At 42.5% G+C, this 21120-nt stretch overlaps 1 protein-coding gene across 2 annotated transcripts in view; it reads right to left on the bottom strand.

Annotated features, from left to right (window-relative positions):
- Positions 1 to 21120, bottom strand: part of zgc:171482 (zinc finger protein) — a 72236-nt gene that overhangs the window by 36829 nt on the left and 14287 nt on the right. For both annotated transcript variants that reach the window (XM_050071605.1, XM_050071606.1), the window contains exons 2-4: positions 14684 to 14800; positions 9074 to 9166; positions 639 to 816 (exon numbers count right to left, since the gene is read on the bottom strand). In XM_050071605.1, the coding sequence (XP_049927562.1) occupies positions 639 to 816; positions 9074 to 9166; positions 14684 to 14794 (382 nt within the window). In that variant the 5' untranslated portion in view covers positions 14795 to 14800. The remainder of the gene's footprint in view (positions 1 to 638; positions 817 to 9073; positions 9167 to 14683; positions 14801 to 21120) is intronic.

Genomic DNA, 21120 nt, shown 5'->3' with positions numbered 1-21120 from the left:
GGGCCTCTGGCATGTTAGTGTTACCAGACATTTCCCTCTGATATCCAGGCTAGACGTTTTGACTGAAGCATGACTAACGCTCTCCAAATCCACTTCCGATAAAAATGTATGCTTTGAACTCAAAATAATTCTCAGTCCGGCGATGCATGTTGCATAAACTGGGTGTCTGGATTATATCAGTGTGTGCAAGCAGAGGTAAGTGTGTGCTTTTCGACCGAGTTAATTACCTTGGTCTTCAGGGAGGGCAGGCTCTGTGTGCAAACACCATGATTGGAATCCAATAAAGGTATTGATCAGCTAGGGCTACAAGGGATGATCACCAAAGCAGCAGTTTACAGTCAGATGTTTGATGGTTTTATAGTGTTGAGTTTCACTTGCAAGTCTGACCAAAAGTCAGACAGACAAAGACCAATGGGCTCAAAGAATCATATTACTACTCTATTCTCTTTGTACACCAAAACTCATCTGGCATGGTCACTCCCTGGACTTCTCTTACTGCTATATGCCTGCTGTGATCACAATGAAAGCACTGCAGCTCAGGTATTGTAAAATGCATGGCTCCAACAGTGCATGTTTGGATGTCTGAGTTTGATCTTGTTGCAAAAATCAAACCCATACAGACAGAGGGTGTGAGATACCTGTATTTGTAGGGCTGGTCATGGCTGTTGGTAGGCTTGGCGGCTCCCCCAGCACCAGGCGTACTCTCTTGGCGTGGGTTTTGCCCTGGTAGTGCGACTGGGCCACAATGGCGGAGGTGAAGAACATGTTACACAAGGTACAGCACTTGTTCCTGTCCACCTCTGTCTCTGCACAGTCCTACAGGAGGAGAGGAGGGGGAGATGGGAAAAAAATAAAGTGTTGTGAGACAAAAATGGACCACAGGGGAGCAGAGGGTTGAGGGAGGTGAAAAGAAAAAGAAGAGTTGTGGATGTGAAGAAAGGAATGATGTGAAAAGAGAGGCAGAGAGAGGTGAAGGTGAGAAAAGGAGAGAAGAGGCAGGGGGAGATGAGAAATGGGAAGTTGTACACTTTGCAGTGACCCTGTGAGCTGGGGCTGTTTCTCACACACACAGACACATAGACACACATACAGACACAGACACACACGCACACACAAAAGCAAAGAGGAGGCTGATCAAATATTCATCTGTCTCTCCGGGCTGAGACTGTGGCTTGGCCCTTTCACCACTGCTGGTTCATTACTAATGATGAGGGGGAGTTGCTCCCCATGGGAGAGGGAACACAAACAAAAAGACCAACCGCCTGATTGACACATATGTACACATGCAAATACACAAGATCACACACACGCAGACAGAATTCAAGAGATATTCCCCCCTCTCTCTCTCTCTCTAGCATTTTCTGTCTGTTTCTGCCAGTCAGTATGGAAAAACTAACTAAACTAAAGAAAAAAAATAAAATATACTGTAGGCTGCATGTCAGGAAAATGACACCAATTCAGTATTGTTTTAGAAACCATACAACATTGCAAGTAATGATTGAAGGAATCATGGCACCTGCCTGTAAACCTTATCATTAACAGGCACAGAATATTTCAAAACTGAGCAATAACTCTGCACAAAATTACTGCAACTACCGACAAAAACAGCAGAGGAATATGAGTACAAAGATCTGCATTCAGAGACATACACAGGAGTGTATCTGTGCTCCCAGGGTCCTTTGTTGCCCGATATTCTGTGAACACACATCGACTCTCCTATTGTGTTCGTGCCATTTTTTGCTACTCTCTGTCCCTAAAATAGCATCGGTTTACTCTGCATATCAATACATGAGACATATCAGATGAAGAGCAGACATTAAAATATAAGATTTAAATAGACGAGTAATACTGACAGTTTCAGAGCCCCTTTCCAGGTCTTTTTCTCTGACCATTACCTGTTAAAAAATGGGAATTAAACCTGGCCCAAGACCTCTTCTCTAACCCTACTGTAAGTTAGCTATTTTCCCTTCCTCACTTGGTTAGCTCTTATTTTTTTTAATTAATTAATTCTTATAACAGTTGTTTGTTTGTTTTTACATTTTTGGCTGTAATTAATTCTGAAACTGTTCCCTTAACAAAAAGACAACTGTAGACAAAGACCTGTGCCAGTGCAAGTTCATTACTCTTAGAGTCATAATTCTAGTCCCCTAACCTATCCCATATATTAAGCGAATACAGAGCTGGGGAACATCTTTTTCCAGCTCCCATGATATGCTAAGTGGAGCTGGGGAACACAGGAACATGGGAACATAAGACCCCTGGGAGAGCACACAATGTAAAATTGAGGAACATAGGACCCTTTGCTATGTTCCCATTATGTGCTATGCGGAGCTGGGGAACATAGGTCCCTGGGAAGATACGGCCCTGGGAACATATCAAGTACCCACAGACACTATACTTAAGTCTTTTTATGGTATGTTCTAAGCTCCTTGTTGTTCCAGTTAAAGAAAATCAAAATGCGATGGCATGCAATAACATATTTTTGTGTGCTTCTAACTTTGTGGCTCCAGTTGGGGATGGCCCTTTTTTGGCCCCTTGCAAAAAGCAAGGTTATAAAGACATGCTTTTCTGAGCTTGGTGAGATATAGATTTGACAGGCCTGGACAAAGACCTGACCTCAACCTCATCCAACACCTTTGGGATGAATTTAGACTGATATTGCAAGGCCTTATCATCCAGCATCACTCCCTGACCTCACTAATGCGCTTGTGGCTGAATAGAAGTAAATCCCTGCGGCAAGGCTCCAAAATATATATATATACAGTACATACATAAAAGCTCATGGTTTCGGAAAGAGATCTCGCTGTGAATAATCACATAAAGGTGTGATGTTCACCAGCCCACATACTTTAAATATCTGAATTAAAACAGGAATGGTATAACATATAGAAAACATTGATCAAATATGTTTTGTTGTCTCCAAAGAGTTGCAATGTTTCACGCTTTCAGTGCTATTTTTTAAAAAGTTTCACAACTTTTCAGTGTTTCATCTTCTCGCTGCTCATTTTGAACCACCACCTTCTCACTGTCTGTTCAACAATGCTCTTTAATTTTGTCTCTGCCTCTTCTGAACTCTTTTTCTATTTGTTCGCACATCTCTCTGCGTCTTTCTTTCTTTCTCTCTCAGCGCTCTCTTTAGTCCAGGTGTCAAGTCGAGTTGGGGGAGAGGAACCTCAGTCTCTTTGAGATAGAGGACAATAATAGAAAAGTGTCTGCGACACCATACAGTATCTGAATGTGTGGGTGTGTGCTGTGTGTCTCTGTGGATGCATGTGTGTGTGTCTTGTGTCAGCCCTGGTTAGCATCACAGACAGTCGATGTGAGAGTTAAGGACACCTTTACCTCCCAGGCTTAGCTTTGTTTCTCAGCCGTCCCATCTCTCCCTTTCTCTCCTCCTCTTCTCTCTGTGTTTCCTCCCTCACTCTCTCCTTCTCTTGCTTTTTGTCTTTTTTGCCTCGCCTACAATATCAGCCTTTTTCTCTCCCTCCTTCCCTGCATCCTCCCTCCCCCCTCTGGGCACCAGTCTCAGTGACTCTCTGTGTTGTGGGATGAAATATTTATCTGTATTGGCAGGCCCTCGCCACCCCCTCTCCTCCTCCTCCTCCTCCTCCCCCTCCACCGCCTCGCCTCCTCTCCTCCCCCGTGTCTGTCCCTGCTGTGATCATGTTAAGGGCTTGCTCTGAACTGTCCCATTCCCCGCTCCTCCATCTCCACCAGTAACTCAGATTCCCTCTCCTTCTCAGTTGGTACAAATTCATTTTGTTGTGCTTTATTAGCGTGCGAAGCATTGTCTCATGTTGCCAAAGGAAGAGACAGAAAGTGTGTGTAGATTTGTTTGTGTGTGTGTGTGTGTGTGTGTGTGTGTGTGTGTGTGTGTGTGTGTGTTTGTATCTGAAGTAAAAACAGCTTATCTATATTTATTATCTCATGATCTTTATTCATGTTTGTATCACGGGAGAAACAGTCAGTGCCCATGAGGACAAGACTCCTCTCCTTTTCCTCTCCTCTCCTCTCCTCTCCTCTCCTCTCCTCTCCTCTCCTCTCCTCTCCTCTCTCCTCTCCTCTCCTCTCCTCTCCTCTCCTCTCCTCTGGAATAAAGTTTTTTCCTCCCTTGCTCCATCAGTCCCTCTCACCTACATTCCCCTGCTTCCTCATTACCATCTCTCATTGTTCTGTTCCACCTCCTCTCTTATGTGTACTTTCTGCTCCTCCTCTTGTCTCTTCCACTATTCATCCTATTGTTCTTTCCCTCCACTTCCCCCCTCTCGCCTACTTTGTCTGCTTCCTCCCTCCCATGGGCAGCGCTGCTGAGATCTCGTTCTACCCAAATCTTGTTGTACCAGGATGAGGAAAATCAACCGCAGCGAGCCAGTGTCCCACAACTGCATGTTTTTTTGACTCAGGACAAAGAGGCTGAGATGATTCTCTGTGGCAGCCTGCAGTGGTCTCACACCTGTCAAAACTCACTGAAAAGTAAAAGAAGCAGCCGACAGAGATGGGACTGAAACACAAAGAAGCATCGTCTTGAAAGGAGAAGGCAACGCAATCCTGTCGCTCAATGACAGATGTTACACGAGGGATTTAGTGACAGTGCGGGGAAAGTTTTAAACAATCTCAAGTGTGTGTGGGTGACTGACATATGAATAATTGTCAGCTCATTACAGCTGCCACTCCACTGAACCACTTTAAACAATAAACAGCATCTCTGACTCACTGTTTCCCTCCATCGTCTGTCTCCGCTGGAAAGTCATCAACCTTTCCGTTTCTTCATTTTTGATTTCTCGATTCTTACCTTCGCTCATTTCAATTTCCCTCTTTGTATTTTGGCCCTCACAGTCTCTACCTGTCGCACCTCACACATCTGTTGAGACTGATTTGCATGCGACCTAATTGTCGAGTGTGTTTCTGTTTGTGTGTGCACATGCCGCATGTACGCCTGTTTATGCGCTGCCTGACAGTGACGCCTGTATCGCAGAATATTTTGTGTTTGGGTGGCTTCATTCTGCTCATGCACCTAACAATAGATTCCTAATTAGCTGTGTTAATCTTCCTCTCCTTCTGTTTTGCTTTCTCTCTGCTCCTCCTCACTTCTCCCCCTGCTCTGTGTCGAGGCGCTGTGGGAAACATTGCTAAATATACACATGGAGCAGCACAGGGAAACAGACGCTCTCATTTGGAGTTTGAAGAAGCGCTGAAAGTGTAAATTGAAAGGACCGACAGTGCAAATATAGCATTAGAGGAGAATAAAAGGCGAGGGGGAAAGAAAGTGTTTTGTTATCTCTTGCCCTTTGCGCAGGTAGAAAACTGCACAGACGGAGAGAGAGAGCAGGGTGGAGGATACTGGAGAAAAACGGATAAAGTCCCCTCCCCTTTCATCTGGGAGCACCTTTACGACCTACTTTCTCTATGTTTGTTCTGTGACAAACACTTTCACCTACACACAAACCTCGAGGCATGGCATTTTACACCGGGTAGACGTTGGCATTTCATTTCACTCTGCGAAAACCCTTTCCTGCTGCTCCCATTGGACTGCACCATGTCAATCAGTACAAGACAGAGGGGCAAAAACACTAAGATGAAGTGCAGAGAAAAGCAAAACTCCCCCTGGGAGGAAAAAAAGATGAAAGAGATGAAAGAAGAAAACTTTATCCCAAAATGAATGGTGAGAATTTCATCTCTGGAGAAGCTTTCATCTCACATCAGTTTTCCCTGCATTGTCAGATAATCAATGTCACATCTCTGCGTGAAAGGTTATGAACAAATTGCTAGCTGTGGCGCTCACAGTACGTTACAGTACGGCAGAGGAGGTGAGTGTGTACGTGTGTGTGCACATGCTCTGTGTGTATTCGGTGTCCCATATGAGGTGAAAGCCAGGAGGGGCTGAGTCACATCTTATTCACTTAGGGAGACAGATGGAGACGCAGGTGTGTATATTCCTACAGTATGTGCGAGCGTGTTTTTACACCAATGTGCCCTTGCCATGCTTATTTCATGAGTGTCTGCAGTGTGATGCATGTGTATGACCTCTTTACATCTTGGTGCACAGCTTGTGTTAAGAAACCCCCAGTCTGAGCCAACGTAGCGCCAGTGACGCTACATGACCATCTACCCAACTCACCTTTGTAGGTACACCATTGGCTGATATTCATGTGAATGTACAGGATTGGGGTTTTTTTTATTTTGTTTTTTCCTCCCTCATGCCTGATGTTGTTTGTAATACGTTTCATAATGACTCTGATGAAGGCCACAAGCTAAAACGCATTGGTCTTGTAATGAAGTTGTTCTCTATACTACAAGTGTAACTGAGGTTTTGACATCTTGAAACCCTCTTCCCTCACGTGGCTCTCCCACATTGGAATTTTTGGGACTGTGTCTTTCCGATGCAGACAATCCCAAGTGAAAAGCACTTCATGCAGTGATTCCAGGTGTGCAGAGATGAGAAAGTAAGCAGCTTTTTTACACTTTACACAACAATTTTGATGTGTACAAATAAGTGCAACACTAAAAATGCCCTCCAAGAGAGACTGCCTTAAAATGTGCGCCATCATCCGCACATTTAAGCAATTATTGCGTCTGTCTTCTCTCTCTGACGACCAGCCGGCCACTTTGCCCTCCAACCTGGTCAGTATCGTATAAAAAATACCAGTACCAGTAAGTGATACCAATACCAATAGGGTACTTTGTTTGATACCATTTTTTCTTCCTTATTCAATATTCATTATGTGGAGGTATTCCGTTGACTAAAATGCTCCCATTCGTTTGAACATTTTGGAGGCATCTTGGCAAGCCGAGCTGCCATCTCCATCAAATGCACCACGCTCGACTTCACCACAGACTGTAAGGTTGCAGCTGCTGCATGTCCCATTAAGATTCGGTGATTGGCTTCAAGCAAAACTACACAAATAGTCTTTTTTTCTAGATCTGGGTACAAAAGGGACTGAATGCAGGTATCGTTTGACTGGAGAAGTTTCAATACTACTTGGTACTGAGTTATTTAGGTCGATACCTTAAAGGTATCTAGTACCAATAACCAGCCATACTGGTTATTGATTATTTGCTGTAGATAAAAAGAGAATAATGATAGGATCTTTTAGAATTTATTCATTCACTCATTCATTTTCTGTGACCGCTTTTTCTCTTGGGGGTCAGGGGAGGCTGGAGTCTTTTCCAGCTGACATGGGGCTAGAGGTGGGGTACACCCTGGACGGGTCGCCAGACTATCGCAGGGCTGACACATAGAGACAGACAACCATTCCTGCTCACATTCACACCTACGGCCAATTTAGAGTCACCAATTAACCTGCATGTCGCTGGACTGTAGGAGGAAGCCAGAGTACCCAAAGAGAACCCATGCTGACACAGGGAGAACAGGCAATCTCTCACCTGGGATTCGAACCAGGAACCGTCTTGCTGTGAGGAGACAATGCCAACCACTGCACCACCATGCCACCATCTTTTAGAATGGTTCTCAAAATTGAGGCCAATATAACAGTTACGCAAAGACTTTGGATTCATATGGATAAAGGAAACAGGGCCTTGAGACACACTACATGTGACTGTGAGGGAACAAACCCATTCATGGACACGACAAACTTCTGGTTAGTAAAAGCAGACCAAGACCAAGTCAAGGTAACACATAGCAACAAAGACCATCAATCTATCAACATGTATGTAAATCAGACACCTGGCACTGCTGTGGTCTTGTTATTGGTCCAAAGAGAGAACTACCATTCCACTTGGTTGCTCTGGCTCCTGGTATCTGAAGCTGTTAAACCACATCTGTCTTTATGCTTTAATTGATGGAAACTGAAATACCTATAAACTGTTTCCTTTGAAGATGTATGCCTGCAAAACACAACGTATTTCTCTGGGTTTTGAACTTTGCATTGGTAATTTACCAAGAGCAACCTGATATCACTTAGGTTTGACGCATTTGCAGACATCTGAGTTTCCTAGTTTTTATTACGAATTTTCTGTCAGTGGAGGACGGAGGGTCATTGTCGTACTGAGTTAATTGGCCGTGCACTCTGGCTCAGGGTCTTGGCTGTAGCAATGCACCGTTTTTGGAGCAGCTCCACCTCTTCCCCTCTTTCTCGCCTCGCTCTGGCACAGCTAGATTTGTCAGTTAGTTTGGTAAGCTTTACTTTTCCACCAGCTGTGTCCTCAAAGTGTGTACTGTATGTATTCTGTGTATGTGTGTGTATTCTGCCATATGGGACTTACAGGCTTGTCGGATAAATGGGGCACACAATGTACAATAGTAAAGCTCCTTCTTCACAATAGACTACTACGTTCACATTTTCTTTTCGGAAATACACACACACACACACACACACACACACACACACACACACACACACACACACAAACAGGCGCAAACACACACAAAGACCCACAATTACAAAGTCAAAATTTAATCAACAGCTAAATAGCAGTTGTGCTTCATGTTAGAAAGCCCAACAATTCACTGTGGACGTAAATGCAACCTCAGCATACGCTACAATTGCAAAACGGTTCCCTAGAAATATGCGGACACAATGGCCCACCTACAACACACGCACATTGACACACAAACATCGGTAATGCACTGACCTCCCTAGCCATAGCCTGCAATAGTCCGATACTGAGCTGCTCGGTGGCGTCTGCCTCCACTAAATCTTGCCAGAAACGCCACAGCTAAGGCATAACCTCTCCTGGGAGAGTTATAGCGCACAACTGCACACAACAGATCAAACAAATATTCCCATGAGCATGTGGCTTCAATGGCTAAGCTTGAGAGTGAACAGGTCCAGGAAAGGATTAGACTGAGGCCTCAGTTTTTTTTGTCATGTACTGTATATACATGAAAACATGCTGCAAATTTAAACATTTCAACATACAAATAAATGTTCCTCCAAAAGCATCTTCACTGTTTCCTCAGTCAGTGATTACACTATAACGGGCCAATCATTGAGTCGTTTAGTTCATTAATGAATCTTAAAAGCTTAGAAGTCAGAATTAAGTTAGAAAAAATAAATTTGATTAACACTGTATGCAACACAGTCACAGAAACACACACTCAGTGGGAGCATACTGGGTTATCTGGCCGCAGTCTCTTGGAAGGTGGTCCTCCATCTTCCGGGTGAAGCATGTAGAACAGACGTACCTTGTTTGCATGTTTCTTACTCTAAGAAAGAGACAGAAAGACAGAGAAACAGAGAGTGTAAGAGTGTCAGCCAGTGAGCTAAGTTTTATTTTATCAAGTGAGCCAAGTGGAAAAAAAAAAATCAATGACTGTCACTCCACCTTGGCTACTCCCTCCCAGCTTTTATCTCTGTTTCAGCTGATGATGCTAGAAGACATTTTGCCCCCGGCTGGGTGACTAATGGCTAGGGCCAGCCTCAGCTTTCTGGGAGCCCTGAGTAAGATGTTGGGAAAGGGGAAGTGGTGGGGAGCTCAGGACTCCTTACTTCACCTGTACACACTGGCACCAACTATTAGCCAAAACTGCTAAAGGAAGTAAGACAATCATTTGTAAAACCCTAATTACAAAAAAATAAAATGATAATATCCATAGATATGTATATATAAGCAAAAAGGCAGATAATAGATTAAAGGCATAGTTCAGATTTTTTGTAAGTGGAGTTATATATGGTACTCATTCATAGTCAGTGTATTACATACAGTAGATGGCAGTTAGCATGCCCACACTTTGGTTAAGTGGCAGAAGCTAAGCAATGTATTGCTATGGACGGGGCAGCAACAAAACATATTTTAGATGCCATCCAAAAGTCCTACCTAAAAAAAGTCTACAACAGTTTGAGTGTATGCTATATTGAGAGTATTTTCAGTAGGGCTGCCCCTGTCTAAGAATTTTCCTAGTTGACCAATAGTCGTCATTCAGCGCCATTTGTCGACTAGTCATCTGCATGTTTACAATATTATCTTAATTATTAAATTATATATTTTTGAGCGAGCTGCCTCTTAATTACACTGTCTGCAAAGCAATAATGATTGTGCTAAGTGGTTAATGGGCATGTAGCTACTTCCATGTTTCAGATGGTACACCATGTTTGTAGTCGACGAATGAAGATGAGTTTACATATCACCTTGGGTTCGTCCTTCACCTTCGCAAAATGATCCCACACTTTGGATTTCCTGCCCGACATGTTATTAACTAGCCTGTGGAATAACCACAGGTACCAGCCCTGGAAATTTGGGGCTGTACAAATGCCACATCCTTAACCGCCTGGAAAATGCGAGGTCAGGCTCTGGGTGCTACTCTTGCGCCTACTCTGTGCCAGCTTTCAAGAGCGTGGTGGCACTGTATAGGCTATTTACCTGAAATCCTGAGTGCAGAGCTGATCTTCTTCCAGGAGCTGTTTATAAGTGTGTAGGCCTATCGTCTGTATGACAGATGTAAAGCTCTGGGTAGCCCTGCACTAACATTATGAACTTTTCCATGTGTATCAGACTGAATATTTACGGAAGAAGAGAAAGATACCTGTCGGCTGTGATTGGTTTGTAATGTGACTCCTGTCTGACTGCTGAGCGTGGCCTCTTCCTGTGTCTGTCCTTTCAAATTAACTTCCCACATGGTCCTGTCGTATAGGATTTGATTTATTTTGACAAGGCGCAGCTCCTAATAGAGTTTCACATTTGTGTGTGACTATGCGATCAATGAAATCTTGCCGACTCATGACCTATCTGGATGACTATCGTTTGGTCGACCATCAGGGGGCAGCCCTCATTTTCATTGCTTTACCTTTCTGTAAAGCAGCTCGTTCCAACAGGGAAGCCTACGCTCTTGTCAAAGATGCCAGACTCCATTGACAAAAGCAGTCATTTTTGCTTGCTGAACACAGGAGTTGCAGTCTACTGCTGCCTTAGTAAGTTTCTGTATCTAACTTTGGTGAATCCAGATGAGCCCTTTTAAACACCAAAGTCACACAATAATAATACCAAATAGACTGATCAAGTCATTGGTAGAATTTTTCTCAATGGAATCTGGCTTTAAAGAGAGCAGAATAATGGCTTCATTTCCCATTGGAAATTGCAGTCTGGCACTGAGGTTGAGTAGTGAAAATATTCTCATGATAGTGAACACTTAAACTGATTTTTTTTTGGTTGGGATTTCTTTTTAGGTGGCTAAAATACGTTTTGTAGCTGTACATTGCTTAGCCTCTGCCTGCTCCTCCAAACTGGAGGCATGCCAACTGAGATCTCCTGTATGTAATAATATGGATAAGTACCTCATAAAACCCCACTTCAAAAGATCTGCGCTATCCCTTTAAAATTAGTCCACATAATATCAAAAGCTTTTGGTGAGTAGATGGTTCAAGTACGTGTCTGTGCTGCTGTTGGGTGTTTGTGCTGCTTACTCATTTGTTTTTGTTGTATTTTCTCCCCACCTGTCTGTGGGTGTTTATGTCTGTCACAAACACTATAAGCTGTAATAAGCAGAAATATACAGTGGCGTTTATATGAAAGGACAGTGAGGCGTCCTTGAAGCTGCTTACTGTCACTTTAAAGCAGAACAATGAAAATCACTGGACATACTGCAGGGTAAAGATTAGTGCATGTGTGTGTGTTTAGACAGCTCTGTGTGTTTGTGTACACGGTGACACAGCTATCTCGCTCTATACATATCCCTTTATTGGCGTGCTCTGACCTTCACACCTTTTCTACTACTATTAGCCATAAATCCCACTGCTGGTGCAATTTTCTAGGAGCAAGTGTTGACACTGTCAGAAAGATTGTATCGTTACTGCCACATATGCAGTCACATACACATTATTCTACGACAGAGTGCAGAGATACAATCAAAACTGGGTTCAGGAAAAGCATCAAGGGAGGAAAATGTGAAAGTTTTGGACAGATGAGAGACAGATGTGATTTAATGTCTTAAGATGGCTTTATCCAGAGCTGTAATTCCCTGTGAGGGAATCACTTTAACGTTTCCACCAATCGTTCAGATTATATCAAGGTTGGTGGAATTATTGTTTTGCAGAAGAAAATGTACTTCTAAGTTTAAGTGTATATCATGGCAGAACAGAACACAGAGAAAGCGAACGGGAGACTCTGACAAGACACTGTACTTGCTGCTCCAGTGCTTAGATTGGATCCTCTGCCCCCGGGACAAGAAGCCCCCCCCTCCCCCTCCCCTCAACCTCACATGCCTCCTCACTTGTCAGACTACTTTAATGCTTTTTGTCAGTGCTTGTGTGTGTGTGTGTGCGTGTGTGTCTAAGTGTATGCTTGTGTTTATAGGTGTATAAATGGTCATGCAGTTGATGGCTCTGGGATATGGGCTAAAAGCGGGACTTTGTGTCACCATGGTTACCCCTGTACTGACCCTCAGTGCACACCCTACTCTAATGGACTCTGCATGTCTGTCTGTCTCTTCTCCTGTTTTTTTTTTTTAGTTTCAAATCAAGTTGGAGACAGGACAGAGGACAAAAAATATCTCCCACGTCATCCTTGTTTATTTGTGTAGAGACTAAATCACAATGTTTGTTTACAATAACCCCCTCATCACATATAAGAAATGGAACGGCACTGAGCAAACTCTGCCTCAGTTGGTTAGTTTTTAGCCATCGAAAAAAGCCCCACCTTAAAAAATCTATATCACTTTAAGTGTACGTTATATATAAAATACTGCCACCACTTTACCTTGTCGTCAGACGGCACTTTCCAACAGGGAGCTGAAGCCGTTATCTCAAAGCCACCAGGCACCATTGACAAAAACATTCATTTTAGAACACAGGACTTGCTGGTCTACCGCTGCCTTGATCAGTTACAGTGCAAGGTAAAGTGGAGAAAATATTCCAAATATGGTGTACTCTTAAACTAATATTGATTTTTTTGGGGTGGCTAAAATATGTTTTGCTGCAGCCCCGTCCACAGCAATACATTGCTTACTCTCAGTGCTGTTAGATTTGTTTTATCAAAGGTGCTAGCAGAACAAAACCCTATATAAAATGAGCACAGCAGAAATGTCAGATAGTTCAGACCACTGTGTTTAACTATATCTTCAAACATTACACTTATGGCTGAAAAAAAGTTTGCCAAATTCACACATCTCCGCAAATCAAAACAGTTGCAAGTTGTCTACCTGAAAGTGTTAATGCGACTTCACAGTGATTTAGTCTATAAACGCTGAATGTATCTCACTCACACGTGATCAGTTTCACATCCTTAACACGAAGAACCTCAATATTTTGTTACAGTATCAGACATTGATGGTTCATATTGACTGTCTATGGTGCAGGGGTGCAAATGGTGTGGCGTTTATCTGATCCCTGAACAGTTTGACCACTGAATGGGGGACAGAATTGATGTGTAAAGGTGAAGGAGCAGCATGAGCGAGAGCCTTTAAAGATATTAAAACTTTTGTCTCACTCGTAGTCCATCTACATGAGTCAGTTTATGGATGGTAGTAATTGTTATTACCTCTGCCAAGGAGGTCATAGTTTGGTTTTGCGTCTGGTTTGTTTGTTGGTTTCTTTGTCAGCAAAATTATGGAAAAACTAATGGCCATATTTTAATGAAACCTGGTGAAAGGGTGTAGCAGGGGCCAACAAAGAGCCATTAATTGTTGGAGCAGATCTGAATCACAGGCAAGATAAAATAATTATTTTTCACTTTCATTAACATAACAAGATAAGGCATTTGGCGTTGGCAGAGGTCTGCGTTTTCTGAGTGCCCTTCTAGTTGCTAAATGTTTGTTGTCTTAACTGAACTGCAAAAGTGTCCAACTTATTATTCTGGTGTTTTTGGCATTATACAAAAAGCTTCAGGTGCATTACTGCCATGTTTGGAGTAGGGATGGACTCCAGAACCCTGGACTCCTCAATAATTCATCCCCCATGATAGTCCTGCTTTCTTTAGCTCATTGTCCTCATCTCTGTGTCTCATGTAAAACACTTTGAGTTACCTTGCATATGAAATGTGCTATACCGGTAAAACTGCCTTTCCTCACCTTCTATCCTTATCGTAGCTAACACGCTCAAACTCCCTGACTTCAAATTATCCCTTGTCTCCTCGATCTACTGACCTCTACGGAGACCTATTGTAAAGGATGACAATGAAGAAATGCAGTGACTCAGCTTGCCCTTTTCTCTGCACAACTCAAGGCTCTGTGTTTTTTGTCAGACTTAGGTTGAGAGACAGAAATAGATTACTTTCAAGTGCATGTGGTCGGTACACACGCGTGCAGACGAATACACGCTGTTGTTGTCCTTGCTTAATTCTCTCCAGATAAGGGTCTTGTCCTCATTAGTCTGCTTGTTAATCCCAATTGTGTGTTGTAATCAAGGACGACCTCAATGCAGTACAGGCACGCAAGAGCCCGTGCATATGTGTCCGTGCACACAAATACACATGCATCCCGGTTAAATAATGCACAGGGCTGATTATTAAATGGCCATTCATTAAATTACTCTTTGGGAGTCTGCTGAGAGGTAGACTACATTAAAACAAGGAGTGTGCGTGTGTTTGTTTGTGTGCAAGTGACTAGCATTACCATGCTGCATTAAGTCTATGTATAATGGATGAGCACTGTTTTGAACGGCACAAGCACAAATTGGTACAAATAAGGCTGATGCAAAGTGTACAGTGCAGGAATCTGCTTGTCAAAGCAGTGATCGCAGCTGCATTTTCTTGTTTTGTGAGAACATTCCTGTGTGAGCAGAGCTGGACTCACCTCATAGTGAGCGGTGCGCTGGGACTCGGAGATGAGCTGGGCATTGCAGATGTTACAATAGCTCTCTGTGAACAAGCCTCCATCCACGACGCCCGCAGACTTCATCTTCATCTGAGACTACACAAACACACACACACCCAAACACACGCAAATGTGAATATGATTAAAATGCAGAACGGGATAAAAAGTCAGTGAACCTTACAGTGAGTGTTGGAGGTGCATGAGCAATTTGGAAAATGTTTTCCTTCGGAGTGACGGATTCATCATGACAGTTCAGCCCAAATATATGTTGATCCTCTCTGTCAGAACATTCTCTCGTGGATGATTTTGGCTCCAGTCTTGGAAACAATGGCCTGAGGCTCTGGCTTGAGTTCCTGCATTTTACTTGGCAATAAACTTTTAAATATATATATTTTTAAAGTGTTTGGAATCATTTAGAAACACCCAACATTCAGCTAGAGCTTACCTTAGCTATGGTTTTATTGACAATATATAGACCAGGGAAACCTAAATAGTTTGGAAACCAAGATGTCAATATCTTCCATTACAAAGTAATATTTAATCATCAAACATAAATGTGCTCATTGTAAAGAATGGACCCTTTGAAATGGTGCATTATTGATAAATACAAGTCTTATAAGCATGTTGATATTGTTGTTATTCAAGGTGGTCTTAATCTTAATGGTATAATGCATTGGGGATATAAATTATAGAAATAAATCTGCACTAGTAACTCCAATAAAGAAATGAATGCAGTGGAGTAAAAACTCAAATAACACCCTGTGAATTGAGCAGTGGTGGAGGGGGATGTTGGACACGTTCCACCTCTGCCTTCTGTAGTACAAATTAAAGCCCAAGAACATTGTTTAAGAGTTTGAGAAAGTTTGAGAAACTTTAGTCTTTAGTTTTCTGGCCAAGTTATTGAACCAAAAATGATATGCCCTCGTTATCAGTTGCTTCTTTCTTTGTCTCTAAGATTGGAAATGCTGAGTATGCGTTGATTATTCACTCTTAATGTATAGTGACGTGGAATTGAAATCATGAATACAACAAAGAGGAGTCAAAAACAATTCCTGTTTTGCAAGAAACAGTTTCATCTCTCCATCTCCATAGTGAGTTTGTATACAGTCTCCACTTAAAGCTCTACTCTGCAGCTCCACTTATAACTTTCCAGCAGCTTTAGTGCACTGGGCTCCAGTGATGTGGAAAAACTTCTACTTCTGGTCAGTCTTGACTTTGATTAATAATAGAACAAACTCAACCAGCCTCAAGTTGTCCTTACTTGAATATACTGTATGTTTATTACAACATAAATCTGTTCAGAGAAGCCTCTGATTCAGTGAGTGTGCATGGATAGAGATATACCTAACTCTTACAGTAATGTTCCATTCACTCAGCCTATCCTTTCCCATGTCATACAGGATCACGGATAATCGTGCTACCTTAGAGGTGTTAAAACAATGTTGTGTAACCCTCTGTCTAGACTTTTTGTCATGGGACTGCAAAAGCATTTGCAAGGTCCTTATCTTATCTTAACCTCCAGAAATTCACATCCTCCTCGCATAAAGGATGCTAAGTGTGACGGACTTAAAAGGCCTCTTGGGTTAAAGGGCCATCTACACTGAGACCGATAACGATGTGAGCATCCACACTGGTACAGGATAATATCCCGTAAAGGGTGGCACCAAGCACATGCTGTATGTTCCAGCTATGTAGACATCTTAAGACAATAGATACTATCAGCATCTCTATCGTTCATCAAATCTCTCTGAAAGTGATACAAACGATATAATTCACCATTATCGCTGTCATTTTTAAAACAATATATTATAGTTACCGTTTTTGGTGTGAACGGCCCTTAACTACCATAAAAGCATAATTTTTCGACAACTGCTAGTGAATAACAATCACAAAGCATGTCTTACCAAATTAAATTTGACTTTTGACATTCAATTTTGCAAGTTTATACTTACCCAAGACCTGCCAGTGTTCAGAAATGTATGCAAAGGGGTGAGAAATCCCTAGCATTTATTTCTCAGCACCGGCAAGAGATAATAACGCTGTAAAGCAGTACAGTATAGCCAGTAGCACCTTTCATGAGGATTACAGTCTCTGAAGTAAATTGTTAAAAGGTCTCCAAGAATCCCTGGTGAGAAACGCTGTCTTAAAACCTTGTCAGTGCTCGAATTGCCCAACCAGTAAAACCATAGAGACCTGAGCGTCCCACTGGGAGCCGTGGCTCTGGGTTCTTAACAACCTGGCAGCAGTGTTTTCTTTCACTTTTATACTGAGTACGGTAATAGAAAATGGTTTAATGATGTGCTCTGCGGTCTTGTGTTCAATTTTCTATTCTCTTCATTATGTGTGCCCTGTAGGCACTGACTCTGACAGGGTTAGGGTGAGTAACGGGTCTGTAGGGATCGGTCCAGGAACATCAACCATTAAACTGGATGAGCTCCTTGCCCCAAGGAAGCGACAGGACAGGGTGCTTGCAGGGGCAAAGTGTTTTATGGAGCAAGATACATGAATGCTGCAGAGGTCAGCTCCAGTAACTTGAAAGAGTAGGGTCTTTAGTCCGGCACGGTTTCCTGAGAATCGCAGCATTAGTGATGAGATCAGAGAAAATCTACTCCATGTGTCAGCAGGGAAAAGCAGGGACTGGAATTGGTGTTCTTTATTTCAAGTCTAGTGTGTAATTACCTTTTAGTCAATGCACTGGCTCACAGAAGCACACACTCACACACACACATGTGAGCGCGCCCACACTTCAACACACTACTGGTAATTACCCGTCTGTTCTCCGTGTCTGTTTAGTGCACCCTGGACCTTCCAATTAACTGCAGACATGCTGTATAGACACTTCCTCAATTTATCTAGTTGAACCTAACAGTACAACCCCCATACATTAAAATTAAATGGCAATGCAGATGCATTCGATTTGGAGCAACACACTTTATTACCTTTCCGTGTGCTCGGTAAGTTACACCAGTCTGTGAGGTATAATATTCACTCTGAAATGTCACTGATGACAAGCTGGAAACTTGTTTTGTCTAGAGGCATGGATGCATTATTACCTTCAGTATGCGAGGTGTCCTGTGAGACATGATGGAACAGATATATTTTGCGAACTGACACATTTGATTTGCTGCAGAATTTGTGCCCTCCCAGAATTTTGTAGCAAGAAAAAGACCTTGCGCTGCCTGTCTGGACGTCAGCCAGGCAGAAGCAGATCTATCTTTTAATCTTCAGGCTAATTAAAAGTGATTGTGACTGCAGAAATATCCTTATCTTCCTAATATCTCTATTACCTCTGATTATTACATGCAAGATGGGAGATGTAGACTAATTAATAGAGGCAATCTGTTGGTGAGATTAATAGAATGGCAGGCCCAATGAAGCGAAAAGATGGAGAGACAGATAGTGGGGAAAAATAATGAAAGCGGTAAGGAGAGAGGAAAAAAGAGAGGGAGGGGGAGGTTTATAATTGGTGCACTGGACGTGATGTCTTCATGTTACATGGGTTTAGAGGTCTTAATGAGAAAGTGGTTTCATTTCCACCATACCAGGTCAGAGCAGTTGTTCAATGGACTGTTCCTGTAGGTTATGTTTTATGAGGATCTAATTCTTGCAACTTTAGCAGCGATTTACAAACCAGCATGAACCACAAGTAGGTATGTGTTATATTTAGTATCAGCGGGCAGTTCAGTTTCAGTTCATCTTTTGATTCCTGCTTTATAGTTCAGCATTCTAGTGTTACAGTGTAATTAGCACCTTATTTTTGGCGCAGAGGTCATTGGAAACTATGTAATCAATGATGCTGGCATTGACCATTTAAAGTAAAGACTATAAAGTTAGATTTCAGGGGATTTCAGGCTCTGCTCTTTGAGGGAACTCTTGTGACGTGTGCACATCTTCAACCCCTTGCCACCAAAATATATTCCTATCATCGGGTTTTACTGCTTATGATTACATTGACACTTGATCTTTGCCATTGTTACACCCGTTTGCTAATATTGAGAACCAAGCTATGTGAACCAAGCATTGGATTTTAGGGTGCTTTCAGACTTAAGAGTTGTCTTGCTTTGGTTCGGATCAGGGACTAATTTTGTTACAAAGCTGTATAATTGCCTAGAGTTGGTTCATGTTTTCACGGCAGCATTTACAGGTGGACCAGATAAAGTGCCTTGCGCGAGAAAGCTGCTCTTGATTGGTCAGAATTTCCATGTGGGAAAAATTCAGGAAGTAAACAAAACGTTGAAGAAGAGTACACTTGCAAGATAAATGTGACACTTTCTAATGTCACAATGGAGGGACAACTACGCAGGTTGATTTTAGCGCTGCTCATCGTGGACTATATTGCTGTCATTGTTCATTTTAGTCAAACCATACAGTTTGAAAACGAGGCGCGGCTCCAACTAGAAAACAATGTTTTGATGCATTGGATGTGCTGAATGTGCATATTAAGGCAGTACAGGAGGAGGTGCACATTAATAATCCTCCAGGACTGTAACATGCTCATGTTTAACCCAAACAATGTGTCATGTGACTGCAGTTGGTTCGGATCGAAGTCAGAACACGTTCTCACCACAAATGAACCGCATCAGAGTTCATTTGTAACCGGACCAAGACCACCTCCTCAAGAAAGTCTCGGTCCAGTTGTTTTGGTGCGCACCCGAGTGCAATTGCTGTATTCATGCCAACCCAAACGGACCGCACCTACAAACAAATTTCAGTTCAACTGAAGCGAACCCAACAGGGCAGGTGTGAAAGCACCCTTAGTCAAAATTAGAGCAAAGAGCTCTGTTGTGCTGCTTCGAGGGCAAGGGTTGCATCCACAAAAAAGAGCATGTTGTGTATTCAGTGTTAAAGAATCCAAGTGGCAACAAGGATTCTAGTATTTTGCTGGAAGGAGTAATTATAGATGATTATTGAATGTTACTAAGCCAACAATACCAAAATTATAGGTTGGGGGTGGCAGAGGAAACTGTTTCAGGAAGTGGTGTTGGTGTGTCAGGTTAAAATGGCTGTTAGGGTTGGGCGATATGGTGTATTTAATACGACAGTAGAAATGTATACATCAGGAGAGATTTGGCAAAACTATTTCTACCACAGGAACTATTCTGCACAGGGCTGGATTCTCTCATAGTCTCAAATCCAGCTGCCTCGCAACTGCAAGGTATTGTGATTTGAGCAGACATGGAGGAGGAGAGTGAAGTTATAAATACAGAAACATGTTACATTTTAAATGATTGTTCTCAGGAACCTTGAAGCTTCAACTGTGGAAGAATTTGTATGTTTTAAATGTGTGGTGGCACAGTAGTGCAGTGGTTAGCATTGCCGCCTCAAACAAGAGGGTTCCTGGTTTGAACCTGAGGTGGGGGGCTCAAACCCAGAGGTGGGGGAGCCCCTCTGTGCAGAGTTTGCATGTTCTTTCTGTGTCAGCGGGGGTTTTCTCCAGATACTCCAGCTTCCTCCCACAGCCCAAAGACATGCTGGTTAGACTAACTGTTGACTAAATTTTCCATAGTTGTCAATGTGAGCGTGAATGGTTGTCTGTCTCTATGTGTCAGCCCTGTGATAGTCTGGCGACCTGTCCAGGGTGTATCCTGTCTCTCATCCGGTGTCAGCTGGGATAGGCTCCAGCCCCACCACGACCCCCAACAGGATATGCGCTTATAGAAAATGAAGTGAATGAATATTTTGTTTTCTTGTGTGAGGCAGTTATTTGTATGAAAGTAACAAGTAAAAGACGACGATAATCGAATGTGAACAATTTATTAATTAATGAGAATTTTAAGAACTTACAGAGCAGTTACTGTATCGTGATATTGTTACCTTAATATAGAATATACGCTGTGAAAGAAGAGTTTGGCCATATTGCCCACCCCTATTGGCCGTGTTGTCCACCTTCATTAATATGACTGGACATCACCAGCCAGACAGCTGTGGATGAGCACACTGAGATAATGTACTAACCAGCTGATGCCATTCAGCCAGTACATACGTGACTTCAACGCTCTTCCTGAACTAATGCTATGCTTCATTTTTGGTTGTTTCACATGAGAGACTTTTGTCTTTGCTGTTCTGTCTGTGTGGGCTGTTTGGGAAAAGAAAAAAAGGTAATTTTACATACTTCTGTGCACCAAGCAGGATTTTGTAATATGTGGTGCACAATCTGATGACAGTTGGTGGGTTGTCAGGCCATTGTCAATCAAATGAAACTACACCCACGCAGACTTGATGAAGCTGATTAGTAAACACCAGTGTTAAATACTTACAAAATAATATATTTACAGATGTTTTTCTGAACTTTGACTACTGCTTACCTACTTGTGAGTATTTAATGTTAAGAGAGAAATACTTAAGATTCTATGGTTAATTTCTCAGGGGATTTAGAAGTAGAGTGTGGTGGAGTCAGTGAACTTATATATGCATAT

This window comes from Epinephelus moara, chromosome 19 (genome assembly GCF_006386435.1).
Source record: "Epinephelus moara isolate mb chromosome 19, YSFRI_EMoa_1.0, whole genome shotgun sequence".
Classification (NCBI taxonomy): domain Eukaryota; kingdom Metazoa; phylum Chordata; class Actinopteri; order Perciformes; family Serranidae; genus Epinephelus; species Epinephelus moara.
Note: the sequence above shows the minus strand (reverse complement) of the source record. Positions and strands in the feature narration are given on the sequence as shown.